The 24,149-nt window shown below is 36.1% G+C and overlaps 1 protein-coding gene across 1 annotated transcript; it reads right to left on the reverse strand.

Moving 5' to 3' along the window:
* Nucleotides 1-22,296: 22,296 nt before the first annotated feature.
* On the reverse strand, nucleotides 22,297-22,981 carry LOC116174032 (receptor expression-enhancing protein 3-A-like). Its single transcript, XM_031491808.1, has one exon. The coding sequence runs from the start codon at nucleotides 22,925-22,927 to the stop codon at nucleotides 22,301-22,303; it is 627 nt and encodes a 208-aa protein (XP_031347668.1). The 5' UTR covers nucleotides 22,928-22,981; the 3' UTR covers nucleotides 22,297-22,300.
* Nucleotides 22,982-24,149: the final 1,168 nt, after the last annotated feature.

A 24,149-nucleotide genomic window follows, 5' to 3' on the forward strand; every position in this document is an offset into this window, starting at 1 on the left:
TTGTAACTCACAACAATTTACAAAACAAATGGCCCCTTAGAATACGAAAAATTTTTATTACAAAGTTTGCCTCATAGCCAAATTACAGACAGCCTCGAATTGAACCTTGACATTAAAAAAAGTCCTTTATCACCTTTTTGAAAATATGGAAGAGCAATATTGTGGACGCTTTGTTTGTCTGTCTCTCCGACAATATCATATTCAGATCTTTCCTTAAAAGCTCTCTATTCCTCGCTAGAATTTCTTTTATATGTACTTGCACAACAAAGTACAGCCAGAACAAGTGGTGGCTGGCACCATCTAATACAAAAGCTATGTAGGGTTTTTACTTCGGGTTCTGAGAAATAGAAATTTTTTTGAAAAGAGTTCCTCTATAGTTCTAAAACCTACCGTATAGATGTGCAAAGTGCCCAAGCAATATTTTTCACCATTTTTAGGCAAAATGTTCCAGGTTTCGCTAGAGCAGATAGTCCCTCAAGAGCTCTGAAAGTTTCTCTATTAAAGTTTTTTGCTAGCATGTTTTAATAAAAAGCTAGCTAGCTCGAGCTAGGAAGCTAAAATTGAAATATATAAATAATTCAGCCTATACCTCAAACAAAGTATAGAACAGGCTCAGTTAAAAAATAAATTCATACGATTCACAATCAGGGAAGTCAGCAGTATGCAGACATTACGAATTGAATGAAGGCTTTTTGGCATGATTGGAATAGACAATATTTTCGTCTTCTTCTTTTGAATTGACATACTTACGCAAAACTCCTCATTAATTCAAAATACAATTATTTTAATCTGTGTAGCATTTTGTCTGTGCCTTGATGAATACTTCGAGTGCTTCAGCTGGAGGGGACGGTTTAAAATTCAGGATGAAAGTTCCAATGGCTTACACCATTTTACCTCATAAAAGGCGCTATAATCGATTGTAGCATTCAATTATACTTCCGGTAGTTCCACTCACATCCCATAAGTTAATGAAACGCCTAAGATTTCTGTTTGTAACACCCGAATTTAATTTAGTCAATCAGTGTTAGCTCAGAAAATTTAATTAGAAGGTGTGTGAACTGAAGGCGCTTTATTTCCATTACGACTGAGCTGTTGAATTTACTTTCTTGCACTTTTGCTTAATTGTGAAAGCATTTGCTTGTGTTTCCGGCCCGATTTTGTCGATATTCGGATTTCTCCCGTACCCTCACTCCTTGTTCGGCATTTGAAAATGCTCGTTCGTCTCTAATTTTCTATTTGAGGGTCACGCTACAAAATCTTCTGGAATAAGCTCACCGAAAAGTACGAAAAGAGAAATTCACACTGTTTGTATTAAAATCTGTTAATATACGATGATTGACGAATTGATCAACTAAATTGTAGTATTTTGTAAATTATATCGGTGCTTGTGACCTGATTATATTTTGAACCTGATTAAGACTCGTCTAATATTGATTCCCGTCACTGTTGCGAACGGTATACCTACCTACCTTTGTTGTATGTAACATCCAGCAATTCACTAATTAGTTCTGTTAATCAGTCACTGCTCTAATTTCGATTGTTAACGTAACAACTAAAATCTGCATTTGACAACGTTTGAAAGCATATCCAATTTACGCGGACAAAATCTGTGCCACTAGTAATAACTAACGAGTAACGAACCCGCTTTATCAGATTGATTAAAGTGTTTAAAGTCTCATGGTAAATAAACGGGGTTATGCATACAGTGCTATTTATTAAAAAGTAGACATAGTGATTTATGTGTTCTATTTTCCCTATGTCTACTTTGAAATGACAAAATTTCTTCTAATTTTATGCAATCAAAGTAACTTCTTAAAACAAATAAATATCTGGCTGATACATTAATTAATTTGAATATTGCTGTGATGGCTTCCGTATTTTGATTTTGGTTCGTGTGCGGTGTATTCAAATGAAGAAACATTTGATATTGTCAATTGGTATAGTGCCTGTAAGAGTTAAGAAATTTAGTTACTTTGGATGCATGAAATTAGGCGCCCTTCAAAATTGATTTTGTCTTTTAAAAGTAGACATAGGGAAAAACAATATTATACAAGTCCCTATGTCATACTTCTAAATAAATATCACTGTATATTCGTAATTAATATTTTGTATTTTGGATACGCAACTTTCCATTCGCCTCCTCGCCTTAGAATCGGTAGAAGTTATAGGCTTTGAAGTCTGGCCTTTGGTGTTGCACTAATTACCGGTATTTTATTTGGAGTAACAAAGAGAAGGGATAAATAAAACACCTTGTAGACAAACCATCCGTATTGATCACTCGTGGAAATGAAATGTTTACACCTTTCCACTTAATAGAAAATCCATAAAGCTCTAACAACAAAAGTACTCGGAGGGGTTGCCTGCAATTCAACACTGGGTGTTACGCAATGTTCGAAACAGCAACCTCCCATATTATTATCTATACTGTATTCATTTTAAGTAAGGTAGCGGAAGAAAGCATAGGGAAGCTTTGACCTTCACTGTGATTGGATAAAACACGAGTCAGTATTACAATGAAACATAAAACGACTGGTGAATTTTATAAGGTGGGAGTTTATGTTGCCAACTAAACTGCCGAAGTGTCATTAGTTATTATTGTCAAAGATTAATTTCTGTTCGCAGTGCTAAATATTCCTACTTTACAATAATTTGGTGCCGTTTTATATTTTTCCTGTATGTGTTTATCTTCAAACACAGCGCCATCTACTACCTTCTTATAATGAATGCAGTATAGTAACTCTTACTAAAGTGTCGGTTTTTGGAGAACTACTTTACTAGCCGCTAAAACAATTTCGTGTGACACTGTAGCCTAACCAATCAAGACGGGGAATTTTAAGGTTTCACTTCAAAACGTTGCCGAGCGTCTAAGGGTAAGATCATAAAGATGATCAAAGTCCTCGTGTGAGATCGAAGGGACTTCAGCGCATTTTTGTGTGGCAGATCAGTGTTTTATTAGCCAATATTGACTCCACCATCAATAAGATCTTGCCGAAAGCTACCACGTTCACTTTGTCGGTACCATTTTCTCACTTACCGTGCACTCGCAATTCGCGTTTGAAGTTTCGACTCCACCATCAGTAAGATCTCGTCGGGGGTTACCACATTCCCTTTGTCGATACACAGTTCCGACGTCCCGTTCATTCGTAATTCACATTTTGGTAGATTTCGCTAAAATCCCGGCATAAAATCGTATTCAACTTTTGGGTACTTCACATAGCTCGACCTTCTATTAGTGACACGAGAAAGAGAGACCGCGATTCGCGCTGTAAGAAACTTTTGGGCGCCCAAAGTCGACTACCCCTCGAAGCGCGCCGCGCAAAAGGTGGTTTATTTCGCCCCTAGGAAAAAAAAACAAAATTCCGCCACGCAGGAGTTGTGCGCGTTGACAAGATCTTCCCGACGACACCAATTTGAAAACAATCGGAGAAAAACTGTAGAAGAAGATAGATAAAAACTGAAAAATCTCCAGGTTAGTATAATACGCTCGGGGATGGCGTCCAGATGTCGTCGACTCCAAATCTTGTAGCCCCATCCCTAACGTTCTTAATTACACGGCCCCGATAGTTACATGTGCACTCCTTGTCTTTTTACAAGCGTTTTTCTACGGGCGCGCATTTACTGCCCGCCAGCCAGCCAGCCAGCCAAAGTGAGATTAAAAGCGACTTTTTACAAAAAAATATTTTTGCAAAAATGCGCTAAAAAGGCTCTTTTTATGTACAAAACAGAGTGGATTATACGCCCTCAACCATAAGGAAAGTCCGCTTGGAGGAAATTTAAGAAAATGTGATTTCCTTTACAATTGTATAACCACTCCTCTAGTCCTTAACTGACCATTATGACTATCTTCCATGCAAAATAAAAAATTAGAAATATTTTGAAAGCTGAGGTTAATTCAATTTTTACCAAAAATAATCCAGTTCGCCCTAATTTACACGAGATCTCATCAAAAATCTAATGGTGGGGCGCTAAAAATCGAAACACGAATTTCAGATACGTTTCGAGTGTTTTCGAGTTCAACCTTCATTTTGGTCTCGATGTTTTACTTACTGTAAGAATTTATGTAAGAGTCTTAAATATTTTTTACAAAAAATTTCCTTCTCATATTTTGATTGAATGAAACCTCTTAATTTCGCGTATAGCAATGAGTGTAGTTTTACGGTATCCCTCCATGAAATAAGATAAATAATATATACTTTGAAAACTTAACGCAACCTACGACTCAAATTTTACAAAATTAGCTAGTACTTTATTGACTTGCCATTAAAGAGTTGTCATTAGAGAAAAATGTTTACTTTTTACATCTAAATGTCAAGAAAAACTAATCTTACAGGTAAAATGATAAATTACATGCTGCGCAACCAGATTTGAACATCGTCTGGTCTGCATGACACGTTGCTAATTTTTTTAACCGAAAGGTGTCCTTTATTCATTTACAAAGAAGTAATTAATATAACAATGTTTAGAACTGTACGAGATCAATATATACCCGACAGTTTATGGCCCGAATTTTCTTTGTTAGAGTTTCGATATTTACTCGTCCTTATTTTCTTTTCCTTACAAATTTAGTTTACTTTCCAACCCTGAAAAGAGATTTGTCAATTCCTTTGCTGACGAGAATACGAAAACGGAAAACTACCCTATTCGAATAATAGCATTTGCAACCCGATCACATCTTAGCCTTTAGATGTAAGTCAATTAATACACTGTGCATTCAAGGGTAGGAAAACTGGAAGCATGCTGATCAATCATTAAGGGCCGTACATGTTAAGATGAACCTCTATTCACGTCGGTTTTACAGGCAAGTATATAAAATGAGTAAAATCAAAAAGTTTTCAATGTTTCGTCCCGATAAGTTTATTGTATGAGTATAACACAATAACGCGGTAGTTTGTGAAGTTTTCTTTTAAAAAGTTAAAAAAAAACATCGAAAGCTTCGAAAAATTTATGGGTTTGAAAGTTTTCTTTGGCCTACAAGTTTAGTTTGGAAAAGTGAGAACAACTTCTTTTATTCGTCCACGAATGCTGACAGGGTTTCTTGGTCAATAACGTAGGACCGATAAATGTTTGGTTCCGATCTGATAAAACAAGATAATGCACTTAAGCGTGCGGGGAAATCTGTACTGAAGACAGTTGGTTGTCGTTTCAACGCGAAGTTTAGTAAGTTAGAGTCGATTTTCAATAAATATGGCAAAGTTTATGAACCTTTATCAATCGGCGCCTATCACTAACTTTAAAGGGACACGTAAAATTGTTTTTTTAAGTACCAAGTTGAATCTCTACTTATCTTGGACTGCAATTCCTGTACTTTGGGGAAAGTGCTGTGCCTTATTCAAACAGCATGCATGGACGTATTTAAGAAAAACATTGAATAGGTAGTTTGCGTTAGTTTCTGCAAATAACAACACGTATCAATGTTTATGAGCAGCTTACCATGTGATAAATCCACCCTCTTGATAAACTCTTCCACAGAAGATGTAGAGAAACTGACTCTACGTGACCATTTGGGAATGCGAGCCAAGGATTACCACGGTACTCAATTCCGGAATAAAGCAGTGTAGGAGAATTTGGCTGCGTTATCGCAAGATGAAGACTTTAATAAGATGAAGACTGGTAAGGTAATAAGGAGACATTTAACCAGCCAGGATAAATTCTTTTTCTTCTGTTTTGTTGTAAAGCGTATCATTAGCTACCTCTATTTTTTTGGCAAGAGTTTTGAGTCAAGTGATCAATAAATTTTGAATATTTGTGGGCATACGCTATCAAATTTTGGAGACCATTGACTTTTTCCAACCTGTCGATTGAACTACTAAGAGGGTGTCGCTTTTTATCGAATGACTACTTGAAAAACGCTGTGTGAAGGTTGTCCTCTAATTCCTGCTTTTTATCTAGGAATTTTACATAGAAATCTCCCCTCGCAGTATTAGTTATAGTAATAATTAATGCTATTATTAGTTACTGTAAATTGCATTGGATATAATGACACTTAACTTTAGGTTAAATCATAGTATAATACGTTAAACCTACCAATAAGTAAATAATATGAAATAACTATGAAGTAGATACCCATACAAAACCATATTTGGAAAAAGCACCCCTACAACAACGATTCCGGACAATGTACCCCCGTATTCAACTTAAAAAGCGCAAATCTTTGTGGATTACCTATACATTTCTAAAGACGCGTTGAATAATTGTCTCCCGTAATAGTAATAAAAGTTTTGAATCATTTCAGTTTATAAAGAGCGACCATCACTTCCAACTCGGTTCTATTTTATGAAACCCTTGTTTTCGCGCTAACTCATTCAATTTTACCCAACTTCAGTTGCATCGTTACTAGTTAGTAAAGTTCTAATTGCAATTGCGTTCGGTGCAATTGACACAAACGCCAATTGCAGACAGTCCCTGTTTGTTGAAAGTAGTAATTAAAGAAGCGATTCCGCTCATCTATTTCAACTGTACGGATTGAGAAACTTCCGCAAGTTTCTAAAACTTAATTCTAGACGATGAGTAACGTGTTTCAATTACGTTATTCTAATTTTTCTATTAAATTTAAAACGAAGCTGTGCCCATTTACAACTGGTGTTATTCGCGACGCAGTCTGTCGGAAGTAATATAAACTTGTAATTAACGGTCGAAATTTTTAATAGGCATGCAATCCTGAAAATTGTTTATGTGGATATCAAAACAGGTATGTCAGTTATGTATGTGTCAGTGTGCAATATGTATAATGAAATATCCCATTACAAAAATGTTGTTAAAATCCCTTTCAAAACCGTACTTAGATTTCTTTATCCCGAAGCCTTTAGTCTTCTTAGAGCTTTGTTAGGATCTTAGAGTCATCTTAGAAAGTCTATAGAACCTAGAAACCGAGAAACAATTACAATATTTAGAATCTTGGAAGATGATAGGTATTACTACCTTATTAGTGTGCTAAATCATTTGTTTGGTATAGTGGATTTTCTACCCAAATAGGAAATTTGGTTAAACATTTCCCCCAGTATGTCGAAAATAGAACAAACACTAAGGAAACGTTTTTAAGACACTTTTCCAAATTGTCCACGACAAAAAATTGCCTTAGATTTTTTTTAATGTGATTCAATAATAGGTACCAATTATTATTTCTCGCGATTGTGATTTTTGTCACATAACTAGTAGCCCTTACTTTGCACAATAAAATGCGAGATGAAATGGCTGTAGGTATCGAAGCAGCGATTAAGATTGCAAAAAATTTACAGCACTATCCCCTTGAATGTGGACTATCTCCAAACGAGTTATTATATGGTAGAAAATTGCGAACACCGTTACCAGCATTCCCAAGTACGTTAAATGAAAAGGCAAGTATTTATTAACGAGTTCCTAGCGAGTTCATGATTTTAGGCATTCTGTCCGTTCGCCAAAATCATCAAAAGAAGTCCTTAGGAAACGCTAGGAATTTATAAACAATTTAATTTTAGAATCCACCCCAATGCGAATCATAATGAATAACGGAAAGGAAATGTCCACATAGACAAAAATATGGACGAGACTACTCCCCTACTTCGAACCCTTTCAATATTATAATAATGCTATTTCTACAGCCGTTATAATCTGCAAACCATTATAACCCTTTCAGTAAAGGGCGATGTGTATTTAACCACTTGCTATCTTTCACTTCTAGACTCGACCGAAATACACACAAATGGGTCACTTTCTGTGATTTCTACTGAACAAATATTGCCATTTGTCCGGCCTCGGCAACCGAATTGGACCAAATAAACAATTACGAGGGCAGTTTCTGCGTCCGAATTATTTCAGTATCTTGAACTTCCGTTGTGTATCAACCATAAATTGGTCGAGGGCTTTGCGAGAATATTAGATTTTTTCAAGAAACAACGAAATGATTTCATTAAAATGTGCTTTAAAATAATACAAGATTTTTTGCACGCATCCGCATTTTCGCGTTACCTCGAACCGTCTAATTGAGTTTTCTTTGGTGAAATGTAAATTCATTAAATATACTTGTAATGGTAAAATAACGAACGTTCCTCAAAGGAACATATGTTTCTCAGAAAGGCTTAAAAAAATCTTTGTTAAGTCTATAAACGTGTACTACATTGGAATAATTTACGTTTTGCTTTGTTAACTTGGTCTTTACAAAAAAATTATCACATGAGAAAACGGGAGAGTGTCCTTAATTAATGAGACCTTGTTTTAGATACATAAGTACAGACTAGAAAGACATCAACAGTTTCTCGGTTTCTGGGTAATAGCTTTACATTACTAATTCAGTTTCATTACCTCAAAAAAGTACGTGGGCCGTAGAAAGTATTACAAACGTCCTACATGAGTTATTATCTGCCATCATTATTTTTAATGACACGTTCCGTGTTTAATTAAACTGGAAACTGGAACTATATAAATGAAAAGCACACAAAAACTCATTTTGAATTTAGAAACAAACAGGAAACTCGTTCCAGAGAGGTGTACCTACTGATAGTCGATGCAAGATGCAAACTTTATTGATTATGATGTCGGTTTAATTCTGCATTGTTCAGGTGTAACAAACAAAAAAGAAAAAAAAAGAAACTTGAACGCCAAACTTACAATCTCTTCGCTATAATAGTACAAGTGTCAAAATTAATGAATTTAATTTAAAATCCTCCATTTTTTTGAGAAACAATTTGATAATTTTGAGATTTTTATCACCGAGCCTCAACCGATTGGACTCTTTCCACGGACTTTGATTAGAATGTGTTGTATGGGGTTTGACTATACCCATATAAACACTCCAATTAAAGATTCTAATTCAACGACTGAATAAATATTGTAGAAGAACTATACAGTAGGTACTATTTATTAAGAAGTACCTATACATGCATATTGTTTTTCCCTATGTCTACTTTCAAAAGACAAAATCTTTTCTGAAAGGCGCCTAATTTTAGGCATCCAACTTTTTAAAGCAAATAGACCTCAGGCTGTCATATTAATTACTTTGCATATTGTTGCTTTGACTTAACAGAAAATAAATCACTCACGCATTTGACAATATCAACTTTTTCTTCAGTTGAATACATCGCAGACGAACGAAAATAAAAATACGGAAGCCAAACCAACAATATGCAAATTAATTAATGTGTATTTTGGTTGCATAAAATTAGGTACCCTTCAGAAGCGCTTTTGTCTTTTGAAAATAGAAATAGGGACAAACAATATACATAAATCCCTATGTCTATTTCTTAATAAATAGCATACATAAACTCTACAGGCCCAATTTCGGCTCATGGCTTCAACCGTCTTTTTCCACCCTTCTTTGTTGACTTTGATTTCCTCCACTTTGGTACATCTAGACTTCTTAAATCCTCTTCTACCATTTCTAACTACTTCCGCTTTGACCATTGGCCTAATCACTCGTTCGTTTGGCAGCCTGTTCATATGTCCATCTGCGTATGTGCATTTAACCGTTATCTTTACATCTTTGTACAAATCCATAACTCAGTATTCCTCTTCTCCACCCATCCACTTCCTTTATCCCGCCGTAGATCTTCCTTAATTTTCCTTTCCAATATATTCAGTTTATTTTCTTCTATCTTGTTTAACACCCACGACTCACATCCATATAGGACAGTAGGATGTATTATACTTGAGTACAGCTCTTGTTAAATTCTTCGCTCTTAATAATCTTGTTAAACTACCCATACTTCTACCTCCTTTCCTAGTCCTATTTTGAATGTTTTCAGTTTTGCCTCGATCGCTGTTTGGTATCACCCCAAGGTAGACCAATGAATTCACTTTTTGAAAGCAGTACTGTTTCTGGTTTCCAACATTGATTATTAGGTTTTCATCGTTTCTAAATTCCTTTTCTCTTCTCTCTAAATATTTTGTTTTCTTGATGGCCACGGTCAAACTCCTTAAATTCCAAAAGGATCATTTACACTAACTGTACTGATCAACACAATTAATCATAATTGAGCACGAGACATTTATCTGGATCGTTAAAAGGTTCGAATAAACACAAATTAAATGAATCATAAGATTTCAAGAATCAAACTGGACTATAACACGGTCCGTTTACACATCCCGCATACAGGTTCGATTACCATTAAGCAAAATCTAACAACGAATTTGCCCATAGGAAATTCCACTGTCAAAAAAGTTGGACCTCAACGGATTGACCTTAAGAAAACTCGTTAATCAAATAGCTTAAATTGTTGCGTTCATAAATCGCACACGATACATAACAAAAGGCTAGGTAACAATCAAGTTCCACTTGAAATCGTTAGATTAGATATTATGGTAACAAATTGGTTCATCAATGTACAGAATTTTGCTCCTGGATTATTAACCCCCCCCCCCCTTTCCCAAGCAACTTTTTGACTTCAGAACCACCTGAAAATTGTCTTCCAGCGTGCAAACTAACTCGTAATTCACTTACAAAAATTAGTCATGCCCGATTTTACCCCTAACAGAAATCGCATTGCCAGCAACTATGGAAACAGATATCGAAAGCAGATTCATTTCATCATGATTGAAGGAAGACACAGTAATGGTTTAAAAATGCGTGTGGATTGCCAGGTGCAGATATTAATAGTTGTTGGCAGAGTTGGAAATAAAATTGAATTGCAAAAAGAGTAAAGGAATGGCATCTGGGAAAATTAAGAGAGATGGGAAAAGAATATATGGGAAGAGCAATGTGAATTGAAATGAAAAAAGAGATTGTAATGAATAGGGGGATTGTAAATAAGTCATGAAACTACAGAAGACAAATGGAAGAGCATGAATAATACGATAATCAAAGTGTGGGTATAGGATAGGAAAAAAGAGCGTAGAAGTCATAGAAATGAAATGATTGAAAATATGGAAGAAAGGAGGAAGGGGAAAAATGCGCCAGACGGAAAAACGAAATGTCGTCGACTGAATAATGAATTAAAAAGAGAAACTAAAAGACACGTATTGATCGAGAATTAACCACCAGAAGTCGAAGGTAATGAAAGGTGAAGTAAGTAGATGAAGTAATGGGAGATTGGAAAAAAGTAAAAACAAGTACATCTTAGGCACAGTGATATCATTGAGATGATGATAAGAATTGGAAGTGCCAAAACAGCGTGTATGATAAAGAGGGTGGTGCTTAACAGTAAGATGGATTTAGAATTGACAAAAGGTCGGTGAAGTGTTTAGTTTAGAGGTGTTCTGTTGTATGGGTGTGAGGTATGGACATGAAATAAAGGAGAATGAGAAATATTGGAAGTATTTGAGATGTAACTTGGAGGAGGTTGCTAAAAGTAAAATGGAGTGATAAGGTTAGAACTGAGGAAAGTATTAAGAAGAACAGGAGAAAAAAGACAACTGTTAAGAAATATTAGAAAGAGAAAGTGGGGGGCTACGTGCTGGAATGTTGGGGGACGTACTAGAGGGATCGGTGTAGATGGAAGGAAGCGAAGAAGAAGAAAAAGGAAACGGAGTGATGATTTGAATACGGGAAGCTGTTATATGAGGATGCAGAGAGACGCAATGGACCGGGGGTTGTAGAGGAGGGATGTCACCTAACAGCCTCCCAACTTGCAGACAACTAAAAAAACGGTCAAAATTGTGTAAAATGATGCTTTTTGCACTGTATTGTGAATAATATCCACTTCAACATATTCCAAATCCTTGTTAATCCTTGCCCACGCTATCAGTCAAAATCCAAGATGGCGGCTAAAATTACCTAGCTTTTCATCAGATAAAAAATCATCTGATTGGTTAGAATTTGAAACAATCACCAAGCTGATTGGTCGTATATTAATGGAGTGTATTAATCATTTAAAATTTTATAAATGTGTTACTTCAATGAAATTTGGCAAAAATATTGAAAATACAAAGATACAAAGATACAAGATAATCACCGACTTCATTTTTTTTTTCAAAATGGCGGCCATTTAAATATTTTGCAATTTTGTTTTGAAATATTAAAATAGTTATTTTTTATGCTTTAATAAAATGATATTGAATAACTCAAATTGCCCATTATACGTTATAGAAAACTTTATTACACATTAGACTTCACTAAAAATGCATAGATATTTATTATCTAAATGGCCGTTATTGGATATTTTTTATGCTGTATTATAAACATTTGCCAAATTTGATCGAAATAACCAAAGTTATACTAAAATGGAAAAAATCAAATTCAGCCGACATCTTGTATTTTGACTGATTTCCTGCGTCGGGATATAATGGGGGAAATTCATCCTATAAATTCGTTAATGAGAACGTACTTAAATTTGATAGTGACAATGGCAGCAATCTGTCAAATGGATTTTATTCGATTTCAAATTATTTCTAAATAAATTCGGTAGAACATCCCCCCCCCCCCCCTCTTTACCTTAATTCAAACAAATTGGACTAACAACCATAAATTATGCCATTCCCCTGAAGGTAGTGGCAAAATTGAGACGGGTGGACAAAGAGAATACACGCAAACAATAGCAGATTTTTTTAAATAAAAAACGCGCTCAAGATGGCAGACATATTGCTTTTTTGGCACTGTTTGATTGGAGACAAAGTGGTAGTCGCGCATAGAGTTTATAGACGTTTTACTTTTCAAAACATCATCTCAAGAAAATCACGGTGGTGATTGAAAACAAAGAAATCCTTAAATCCGTTCAAAAATGTTTGCCAAAAATGTAGGAATATACATAATTCCTTTCCCCCAGGTTAGAGGCTACAGTGCAGTTCTTACGAGAGGTAGCGTGGCATCGATGGTAGCGACTTTTAAGCGAATTTTCCTTGGGGGTGAACATACTGCCAGCATATTCTCCGAAGGGGAAACTCCTGGGCAAGTTTCCTATGGAGGCAACAATTCCGGAGGCGAGTTTTCTTGTAGCCAACCGTTCCGTGTGCAAAACGTTAACTATTTATGCAGCTAGTTTTCTAGTATGATTTCAGTGATATGAAATCTCCATAAAAATGCCCTTTTATTTCGACTTGAAACTCTCGTGAGCCATGTGGGGCCACATGTAAAGCTTGGGTTCAAGTTTGAATTGCAATACAAAGGATTCTGTTTTGGGATGTACCTAATGGTTAAATATCGGCTGTTTTGCCAAAAATAGCTATGGACATAATTTTCACAGAATTATCCCTATCTATCATACAAATATAAAGTATCTCAGACGTCCACGTATATGGAAGTAATAAACGACATGGATTTCTAGCTACTATAACAGTTGAAAAATGCCGGTTTCTTTCTCATGTGAAAATAAAGCGTATCATCAAAGCTAAATCTCCCTAAATATGGTGGGATTACTTAATACCACAATACAAAAGGAGAATTGCCTATGGAGCTTTAACTTATTTACCTCGCCGAATACAAGATGCGAATTACGCTAATCGGGGGTAGAAGCATTGCGCTTCAGCACTCTTATGAATAATGTATGGTTGTAGAACAAACAGCATTGTAAATCTTACGAGAGCTAAAAAGATTCCTAATAATTCAATAAGAAAAGCCATAAAATGCGGTGCTTGAACGCTTTAATGTATAAATCGAGAAATAAATTCGTTGAAAAAACTATGCGCGAAAAATTTCACATAGAAAATGAACATCACTCCGTGCATTAATTTCTCCACTCCAGAAAATTTTAAATAAATAATGCCGTTGGAAGCCACATACCCAATGTGGCTAAGTATAGGACGCAAACACACACACACCCCGAATTTATCCATTTGAATGAATTTCGCATCACGAAACGTATAAAACCGAATCCTGTAACTTGTTATCCTAAAGAGCAGGAAGATGGGAACCTAAGCTCCGAATCCGTTCCAACATTTGACGCATAGACGTCGAAATCAGACTGGCAAGGAGCATTTTATTCGGAAAACCTGCTGACAAGGTCGTCAACCTTTACTTGAGATCTTACAAATGAGGGACTTTTTAATTCGGACTTGGCATTCTCGAGGGAAGTCGAGTGAAAAAATCAGAATGAAAACCGCAAATTTCTGACATATCATCAATCAGAGAATAAGTCAAGCATAAACATCACGATCAAGTTTGAAAATTGTGTATTTTTTCATGTCGTAAGTCACTTGGGAGAAAATCCCTCTTTATATGAGAGATGACGTTTTTTTTATGTTCCATAAAGTTTTCGTGTACTTAATTTAATATTCGAGTACCCCGGTTTGATTCTGTTTATTTACGTAAAATTGTATGGTTTTTTTTTAATGGGATGGTCAAATTTATTACTTATATTTAATATGAAAAAGCTTCGATGTCTAGACAACGCGATTTGGAGTGCAACTGCTGCTGACCCTAGTAACACGTACGTACATCTTATAAAGGGGCCATAAAACTTTCAACGCGTACAGCTTCTTATTGAAAAATTTTTAAGTTATGGGCATTTATGTTAAGAGGATGATACAATTTTCAATATTACCTTCCGGCTGAAGTGCGCGAGGGACCTTTCTCGTTCATGCACACGTCAATATCTGCCTCTATTCGTTCTTTTGATAAACTTGTATAATAAAAACGCATCCGTATACGATTTTCAGTAGGGGAATTTTTTTGTGGACCGCTCGAACCTAATTAAATCAGCTCGCACAGGACGTAGCAATGGACGATACGTCTGGCACGGATACATATTTTATCGACCTTAACTACAAGTCACCCACAAAAATGTTGTTGGGTCAGCCACGGTGATGTTGACGGGACCATAATTCTGTGGTTATCTTAACTGCAAAATCCGTCTCGTGTCTGGGTCCAGCCGGTAACTGTGCAATTCAAAACCAAAAATCAAAACTTCCGCCAAAACTAACTGAAACTCATGGCATATGATTATTATTGTGACAAAAGTAATAAAGATTTAGGGGAAATCCACAACAGTTTTCATATAACCATGCATATAACATAAAAATTAAAAAATTCAGGAGGCATGAAAAATGATTGCATTTGGCATTTATGTAAATTAAGAGCGGAAAAATACCAAGCCAATCACGTTATAATTGAATTTTGAAGTCACCTTCCTGCGAATGGTTAAAATATAAAATACCTTTGGAAAGTACCAACTACGTACACGAAGTCTACACGACACCCGAAATTATCTAAACACCCTGTATATTAATCTCAAATGAAAACTACCCACATCTGTGGAAAGTTCCACCCTGTACTATTCTGAAACCTTCTTTTACCAAATGATAAGGCTACTCCTGACATAAAGCAGAATAAAAATGAATTAAGCTAAAGGAATTTTCCTAACTCGCAATTCCTATAAACGTAATTGAAGCAATATGCTCAATAAAACCTATATGAGAAAGCATTACCTACGTATGTGATGCCATTTCTAACAAATAAAAAAGGTTACCCCTGAATACGGCTGTGAAGTTATTTTTTATTAACCTTGCGCAATGTTTTAAAAAGCCATGCAAATTCAAATTTATAAAAGCAAACATCACAATAAATCGACAAGCAAGTAATGTCAACCAATCAGCCTACATCCTACGCTAATTACCGTAATTACAGAGGACAAAAAAGGATACATTTAATTATTGCAAATCAAACACATACCACCAAAACATATCTACGTTCTGCTGCCACAGATTCACCACCTTCCTCTAAAACAAAGAGTCCCAGTTAATCCACTCAGTAATTATAATTACTACTGCTTGAGGAATTAACCGACACCATCGATGTACCATACTTCCATAGGTTAGTTGCAAATGAGACCGTTTCATTACAAATATTTATTTTACGCCGTTTAAAGTGGAAAAGAGAAGTCAAGTGATAGATTTTAGGAAGGAATTTAGGGAATAATTTTGGGAAAATAAGGAGTACTTGGATAACCCAACGGCGGAGAGGCTGTTGGAAAGATTTCCTTCAACTCATACATTATAAACCTCCTACAACTTGCACAATCAACCATACTCTGGGATTAACCACAATCTCCGGAACACATTTCAATCAAAACCATCCCAACAGAATTATGTAGTTGTAAAAAATATAAGTACGCCGTTCTATTGTTAAAATGAAGCTGTGCCATTGACGTGAAAGACGCGACGTCTTTCCATTCCAATTTTAAATCCTTTTGATTCGTATCATTTTTCAGGTTAAATTATTAGGTACATAAAACCGTGCGAAGCGATTTTGTTCAAACTGTATAACAGGATATTACTTCCTTTGTTGTCTCCGGCATTTTTCTAGGAATTTATTCGCTCTTTTTTTCTCTACTTTACTGGATAAACGCGAACATTGCTTGTATAGAGGAAAAACGGAGCTTGGAGTTGAAAAGCTTAACTTATTAATTCCTTAGTGCATAGAAATACGTGTCGTTGATTAATCACAGCGCAGAATAAATGCTGCACTTTATAACTTACGCTTGCCTACAGGATAATTGACTTGCAAATACTTAATTCTCCCACTAAAATTACTAAAAAGTAGGTAATTTTAAAACCGTTACAAAGTAAAGAAACTTAGTTCTCATAATTTAACCTAACTGGTTTTCTAATAACTCGACCAGCTTTCGATAATATGACTGCGTTTTACCTATATCTTCAACATTCAACTTTAAATTACGTTTATTTGTTGCATCCAATTATCCAGGATTATGGGAAAATGCAATTTTAATGGAGCTTAATTGTAACGCCAAACTTTTCAGAATATAAGAAGATTGCGCCCCAGGGTGGATACTCAAGTCCTTTATCACCTTCATCGCGCTTTCTACTTCTTAATGTTGTATCACTCTTCTGGAGATCAGGACTTATAATTTCATCAGGTCTCTTACTGCATACAATACACTTCACTGGATATTTACAACTCTTTGATCTATGACCATATCGTAAGCAAGTGAAACAACGCTTTGTCTCTTTAATTTTTTTTTTGTATTGACCACTCTCGTGCTATGAAACACATTGAGTAAATTGACTCTTTTCACAAAACAATAGTTTTTAACATTGTCATCTACCATCAATTGTTCCAAAAATTGAAACTTGTCACTGTCATGTATCGTAATGCCTTCGTCGATCTTTTTAAACTGACTCCAAAATCCTAACCACTATTTGACTTCTCCATTAAACTTTTTATAATTAAACTTTGGCAGTTTATAACTTCTTTGATTACCGAATACAGACAAGTTTTGGCTTTCAGCATTTATCTCATCACAACTTCTTCAACTGCCGCTTGACCAGACCACGCGCTCTCTCTAACGGATCCATAGATCCTCCAGTTTTCGAATTGTCAAACAACTTTATCACAAATCACGTCAGGGTCGCCAAAATGTTTAAAAGATAATTCGCGAAAAAGAAAATCCTAATTGCTCACTTATAACGGAGAGTTGGCGCTGGATTTCCTCAAATCCGCCGCATTACTGGGCAACCAGCTCAGGGTTAAACAAGAAAATACAAGTTTGAGAACGGTCACAGCGCTAGTTCGTGGGTATTTGATCTTCGCCCTGCGTTGCACTGACCAATGGTTGAGCGCCACTCAATTTCTAACTTAAGTCTGGCTCCGTATGAAATTGAGACGATACGAGGGTAGTAATAACAGTAAACATCGATTTTGGTTTATTCTTAAAGATCAATATCAAAGTAATAATATTGTCTCCACAACTGTACAGAGTAACACACAAAATACAAAATACAAATCTTTGCTATACAATTGAAATTCCTAATTACTGAATCATATAACAGCTTTCCACAAATTAATAGATATTTCGGACAAAAATTCGCACGTATAAGGCCAAGTACAAGTAAAACATGTAAGGGTACCCTTACTTTAGAATAAAGTAAGACGTCGACGCCAAGAAGTGAGCTCAATTCTCGCATCCAAAACCTGAAATCAATCAAAGAAAACCTCCCTATCCGCAGGGCTTGGTATATAATTAGTTGAATAGCGCCTAAAGGGCCTCGCTCTACTCGTAATATGCTTTTATACTAGGTAGGGTACGTAATTTGCCAACCACTTCTGAAGGAGGTGGCGGTCTACAATAATATTCGCGTTTCAAACTGGATCATAACTTAACCGAGATGGCAAAGATACTAAGTAGGTTTTAATGTTAACAAATTATTTGAATAATAATAATAATAGTAATATAGCTTTATTGGGTGATGCAGCAGTTCACAAATACGATTAGGTAGTACCTATTTATACAATATTTAAATCAGACAGATGCACGTGTATGCAATAGACGCAATCCCACAGGCGAAGTTCGGTTGAAGAGCAATACTCAAGGACTGCTCTTCTCCGCTCTACCACCTAACCTCAAAATTGCTGCGCAAGAACCCATAATTGACAAAATGTAAATATAATCCGACCAGTGTTACCCGATAAACATTGATGCCTACTGTGATTGCCATATTTGTATTAGCATATAACCCAGAAGGCAAAACCGTCTATGTATCTCAGTGGTACAGAGTTGGGCTACATAGCCGGAGTAGCCGATGGTCGGGTGTTCGAACCTGGGCTGAGGCAAATATTTTCCATCTGTGACAGAGATGGGAATTCCCTTACAACAGTTTCTAAAACAGCTTATTCGGCAAGTAAGTTTATTTTGAGTGCAAAAGATACATTGAAAAGCCTCCGGAAAACGTTTGTCTAACTGAAAGTTGCTCAAGGAAATGTTTTCCAGTTCTGCCCAGAGATGTTTTGAGTTGAGACTCTACTGAATTAATCACTGCATAGCATAATTGTCGTTTTTAATTTCCTAAATTCTGGAAGTTTATGTGTGAAAAACTTGTACTGATTGCTCCTTTCAAATTACATACAAGAATATTCAATTCAATGTACCTGTAAGTTCTATTTTCCTTTGTTCCTTATGCCAACATTCTTCTAGCAAAAGTAATATGGAAGTAATTACCGTCAGGTGGGATTTCCTTCATATTTCACGTTGACACCCTTCCTGCCTATGCGGAAATGAACATTTTATTACACAACTTAGAGAGATATGTGGTCGTGGACACTTTTCAAACGCTAGAACCGTACGCCATAATCCATTTTATACTTTTTAAAGCTCTCCGAACTATGCGAACGTAACGTAGAAAAGCGTAATTTCTTACAGCCATTATGCTAGCTACATGACCGTTACCTACTCATATTTCTGATAGAATTTTCTTTTCTATGTAGCCTGAGTGCATTTCCCCATTAACCGAAGAAAGAGAGTAATATATAGAAAATTGCTTTCTATTAACGTACGCTTTTAAGAAACTGGGTTAAAGTACTAATAGATGCAATTATATGTTAGACGCGGAATTTGCCAGCTTTTATCAATTTTTCTCGATCTTGTTAGTAGTTCCGCTTAGGATAGATTTAACATCGTTTTACTCACTTATGCGGGAAAGCATTGCAAACTTTTAAATTGTTCAAAAATTGCATTAGTGCAGTAATACCTTCGGCGACAAAGTGACAGATTCTAATTTAATGAAATGTGAACATTTCACGGAATTTTGTTGAACGCTGGAACGCCAACCTGTTGAATAACAGGGCTAATCGACGAACTTCTCCATAATCTTTCCGGCTTATTGCGTTATTAATCTTCCGTTTCTCAAAGTGTAATAACTAACGTTTTAGCGAAATTCTCGGATGAGTAACAGAAGGTTTGTAGGCGTTTTCTGAAACCCCCAGAAGGTAATAGAGATTATTTTTTGGTTCCATTTACACACTACCAAAAATACTTCAATTGCCTCGAAACATGGAATATACTGGAATCTAAACATCCACCAATGCATAGTTAGGCAAATTCTCCTCCTGTTCCTGGTCTTGGCGACGTTCTTGTTGATGCCCGTTTAACATCCTATGAAGCCATACAGAAAGCTATTTCCAGTTTCCCTAGAAGTTTTACTGGAGGAATTGATGGTCTAAAACCGAGACATCTTTCAGATTTTTCTAATTCAGCTCCACCAACTTCATTCTAAGCCCTTGCCAAATTTGTAGATGTCATTCTGGAAGGCAATTTACCGAAATCAATTCTGCCGATATTCTTTGGTGCTTCATTGAGAGACTTAAAAGATGATAGTGGAATTCGTCCAATAGTTGCCAACAGAACTATCGGGTGGTCAAAAATGAGTGACCGTCGAGTCGCCTTTGGAACTTCGAGATAAGTACGATATACCATGCAAACAAATATTCCAAAGGTGACTCGAGGGTCACTCATTTTTGATCGGTATATACTTTTCCGTTAAGGCTCCATTTTTCTGAAAATGAACTTCCAGACCGCGATCTGTAATCTTACTAACAGAAAAGAGATTAGTTCTCAAGTTCGGAACATATTAATGCGTTTTGTAACGTGACGTCTCTCTTGCTACCATTTGTGCCCGCGATAAAACGTCCTTGGTCTTCGCCACCGGTAGTGACTTTCGCATCAGTTTCAGGCGTACCGCGTCGCGTGTGCAAAATTGCATCGAAATACTGTTGTTCGTTGCATAGCCGAGTGGTTGCACCACTGTCCAGGCATCATTTTCTGCTTGGGTCGTTTATCTTCAGTTTACATTTACTGTGTGACCTGGCTTTTCACATTTAAAACAACGTTACCTTTTCGCCATTTTTTGCAGCGTTAGGCTTTTCAACAATTATTCCTAGGAATTCATCTGTAGTTTGTAAAAGGATCACAATTTAAATATCACCAAGAAGATTCTTAAACGTTGGCAAAGTACATTTTTTTCAGCAACTTTAAATTCAGTTTGCGCAGCTATAACTAGAACCACCTCATAAAGCAACCACACAAACTATTTAAAAACAGTATCTCATTTCATTGTGCAGTCAATTCAAAACATAAAATGGGAGTTATGCTCTTGTTTACCCCTTAGATCACTGCCATACAAAATTCGTACAAATGATATTAATAAAGTGATAAATATTTCATTTGTGACATAATACACGTTATATTGACGTTCCAACAAAGATACATAATACGCGAAACTCCGCATAAATCTTTTAAGACCTTTGACTTATTGTCTTGTATTTGAAATCCGGAAACTAGGCAAATTAATCTTTTGCTGTACAGCCCAAGGCAGAAGCACTTGTTTTGTATAAATTTAGTACGCTACGGCTTGCAAAGAATTTATAATTTCTGAGACTACTAAGGATTGTTTAATATTCTGATCTTGTTTATATAGTTTAATAAAAAGAAAACGAGCAAGCTTGGGATGATAAACGCAAGTTAGTTGTTCGAGATGTACAGCATAAAAGGGATTAATGGCTTTCCGAACCCTTTCAGCTTGACCTCTGCTCGATATTAAAATATCTTGCCGTATCTGTTCAACCGTTTAACTCGCGAATTGGATTCATAACTTTAAAATAACTTTCTGCAAATTGGCCAACTTTCAGTGGGAATAAATTTCATAAATCTATGTTTTATTATATATAAATTCCGAGCAACGAATGATACCGAGTCCATGGGGGAGAGACTGTTTGTATAGGTATAAGGTTGTTGAGTAAATGTGTACTAGGATCACTTACTACGATGTGTTTTTAAAGGTCGCTGCAAGATAGGGGTTGCTTGTCAGAGTGAGGAACAAGTATGGAATACAAATAAAACAAGTATGTGCTTTAAAAACGGAAATTTAATCAAAATCATTTACATTGCAAGATTAAATTTAGAAAATGGTAGTTCACCGAGTACAAATATAACAATAGGCCGAGAAAAAAGAACTGACCGAGAAAAAAACCAACAAATTAATATACAACTTTATAGCAAAAGTGGATGTCTGTACTGATATGATGCATATTAGGATGGTTGTTAAGTAAATTAATATAATGTCCAATCACATGGTCCACTGGAATTCCTAAAGAATTGATATTTGACACACATAACATAAAAAAACAATCCTTAAAACATTACATCCCTACTCCCTAAGAGAACATATTGTATTTAAATATAAATAAAAACACGTAAATGTGTCAGGAATTCATACTGGGGGTTGGCAGGTAAAACCAGCGCTCAGGTTTTGGTTTGAATACGATTGTAAGGCTCTTTGGAGTCTGGCACCTTCTCAAATTTGTACGATTCTCTCGCAGTACCTCCTCCATGAGTCACGTTTTGCCTTACTTATGGCCTTATATTGTTCGGTGAGTGCGGTTCAGTATGAACCCCATTTCCTGGTGTTTTTTGCTTTAATAGCTTCCTCGTCTGTGCCCGCAAGCGAGAGAGTCCCTCGTGGCACCAGGTCCCTTTATTTGAGGTTTCCCTTTTTTTGTAGGGCAGCTTGCTTCATAGGCACCTTTGATGGCCATGCGAAGGTTGGTTTCAATGACCTCCAGGTCCAAAGGATCCTATTTCTAAAACTACTAAAGGTTTAAATCTTGAGTTGCTATACCTATAGGGTGTAACAAAATAATAAAACTCTAAAACCTTTATTGTAGACCATGTTAGTTTTCTAAACAGTTAATTGTGGCATCAATCTGATTAAACAAATTCGTGTTAATTGCATCTTTTTTGATATTTGATAACAGTTCCATTTGTTTTTGGTGATCAACAAACTTTCTATACTCGTTGTCCAGATAATCAGGTTCAGTTAAGTGATCGAGTTCGCTTACAACCTGATTGCTTACTGGCTTTTCGTCAGACTGTACACAAAAGAATGGTATTAGAAATTTTCTTATTACACTCTTCAACATGCGCTTTGCAAGATTCAGGGCGTCCTCTGCAAAGTGCGCGCACGTATTTTCCGCAATGCTCACAATTGCGCCAATTCCTTCTTCGTTGTCTATCAGAAACGGTTCTAAACATCGCTGATAGAACAGAACGGCGCGATTTGTCGTAGGCGATAGCAGCAACATAACAGAAATCGCCTTGAACTCGTAGTAAAGGGGAATCCAACCGAAAATGAAGTCAGTAATTGAGGTTATGCAGCAGAAAGTTCCAAAAGTTATCCAGTAAGTCAGCCATTTTTTGCTCTCCTCTTCGTTGGATGCTTGAATTGCTTGGAAACTGTAGTAAGCCGCTTTTGAAATTCCAAATAGTAAGGATAGTTTCGCAAATACTGCGGCGAGCATAGTGTTAATCAGTACTTTGTAATTTTTGTAGTAATGCCAAAAGTCTTACGTCAAACCACTATGATATTCTGTTTCTTACCGTCGGCTAATGCAGTTGATTGGGTTTCGTGTCCCATACACAATTTGATTTTCAATACACATTTTTGTAGAATATGGTTTTCAGTAGGTGCAGAGTGTAGCAACTTCTGTGGAAAATGCGTACACTACGTTGATTCCCCAAACTCAAGAACGGAACCAGCCTTAAACATGTTAATTTGTGCTTGTTCCTGGTGATTTATGCACCCACTCTCAAGATAAAGACGATGATTTCCAATCACGACCAAAATCCGCATTGGTATTGTGTTCATTTTGTGGTGATTTGACCAGTAGATACAGAGTGTTTAGTTTGAGGTTATACATCATGCCAAATTTGGCATCCAAATTGAATCATTTGACATAATTAATACTCTTTTTATTCTCTTCAGATCACGTAATTATAGGTGATCTTTGTTAATCTATTTAACGATTAATTATTTTTTAATCGACCGCTATAAGGAGCCTAAACGACCCTTTTTAACCATATAAAAATTTCATATTGCACCAACTTGTTCTCGTTAAGTGTACTTTCTTTGCAATCACCGTGGTCCAGACCGAAAAACACAGATTCTGTTAAACGATCTCCACGAGCTGATGTGAGTGGTATAAATGATGGTTACTTTTAAAACTGATAGATTCATTTTTTCTGCCATCGAAGAGTGGCAGAAAGCAATTTGTCTATTTCTGATGGATTTACTCTCAAATATTCTAAGTGTGAAATATTTCAAGACGAATACGGGTTACTCACAGACCATACGAAACAAGCAAGAGGGTAAATACACCAGTTTTACTTTACTCAGGGTCTGTTATCAGAGGAAAATTTCCGTCACATGCCAAACAATTAGTGCAAGTAGTTTTATATTGATGTTCGAATAGTCCTTGATGAGGTTACGATGTGCATAAATATTTCGGGGATGAGTCTTTTTACGTAGTAACAGGGCTTTAATTATCAAGGTGAGCAATTATATTTTCACTCAGAATGTGGAAATATAATAACGGTCCAGCGGGAACTTCCTTTCGTGTACTACATTGCAAAATATAGGGTAGCTATCTTTTACGTTTCTGAGGCCGCTGGTGGTATTTAAAGCGTGTACTGGCAATTGCATTAATTATCCATTAATTTTTAATATTCGTTAGCTTTGGCAAA

This window comes from Photinus pyralis, unplaced genomic scaffold (genome assembly GCF_008802855.1).
Source record: "Photinus pyralis isolate 1611_PpyrPB1 unplaced genomic scaffold, Ppyr1.3 Ppyr1.4_LG6, whole genome shotgun sequence".
Classification (NCBI taxonomy): domain Eukaryota; kingdom Metazoa; phylum Arthropoda; class Insecta; order Coleoptera; family Lampyridae; genus Photinus; species Photinus pyralis.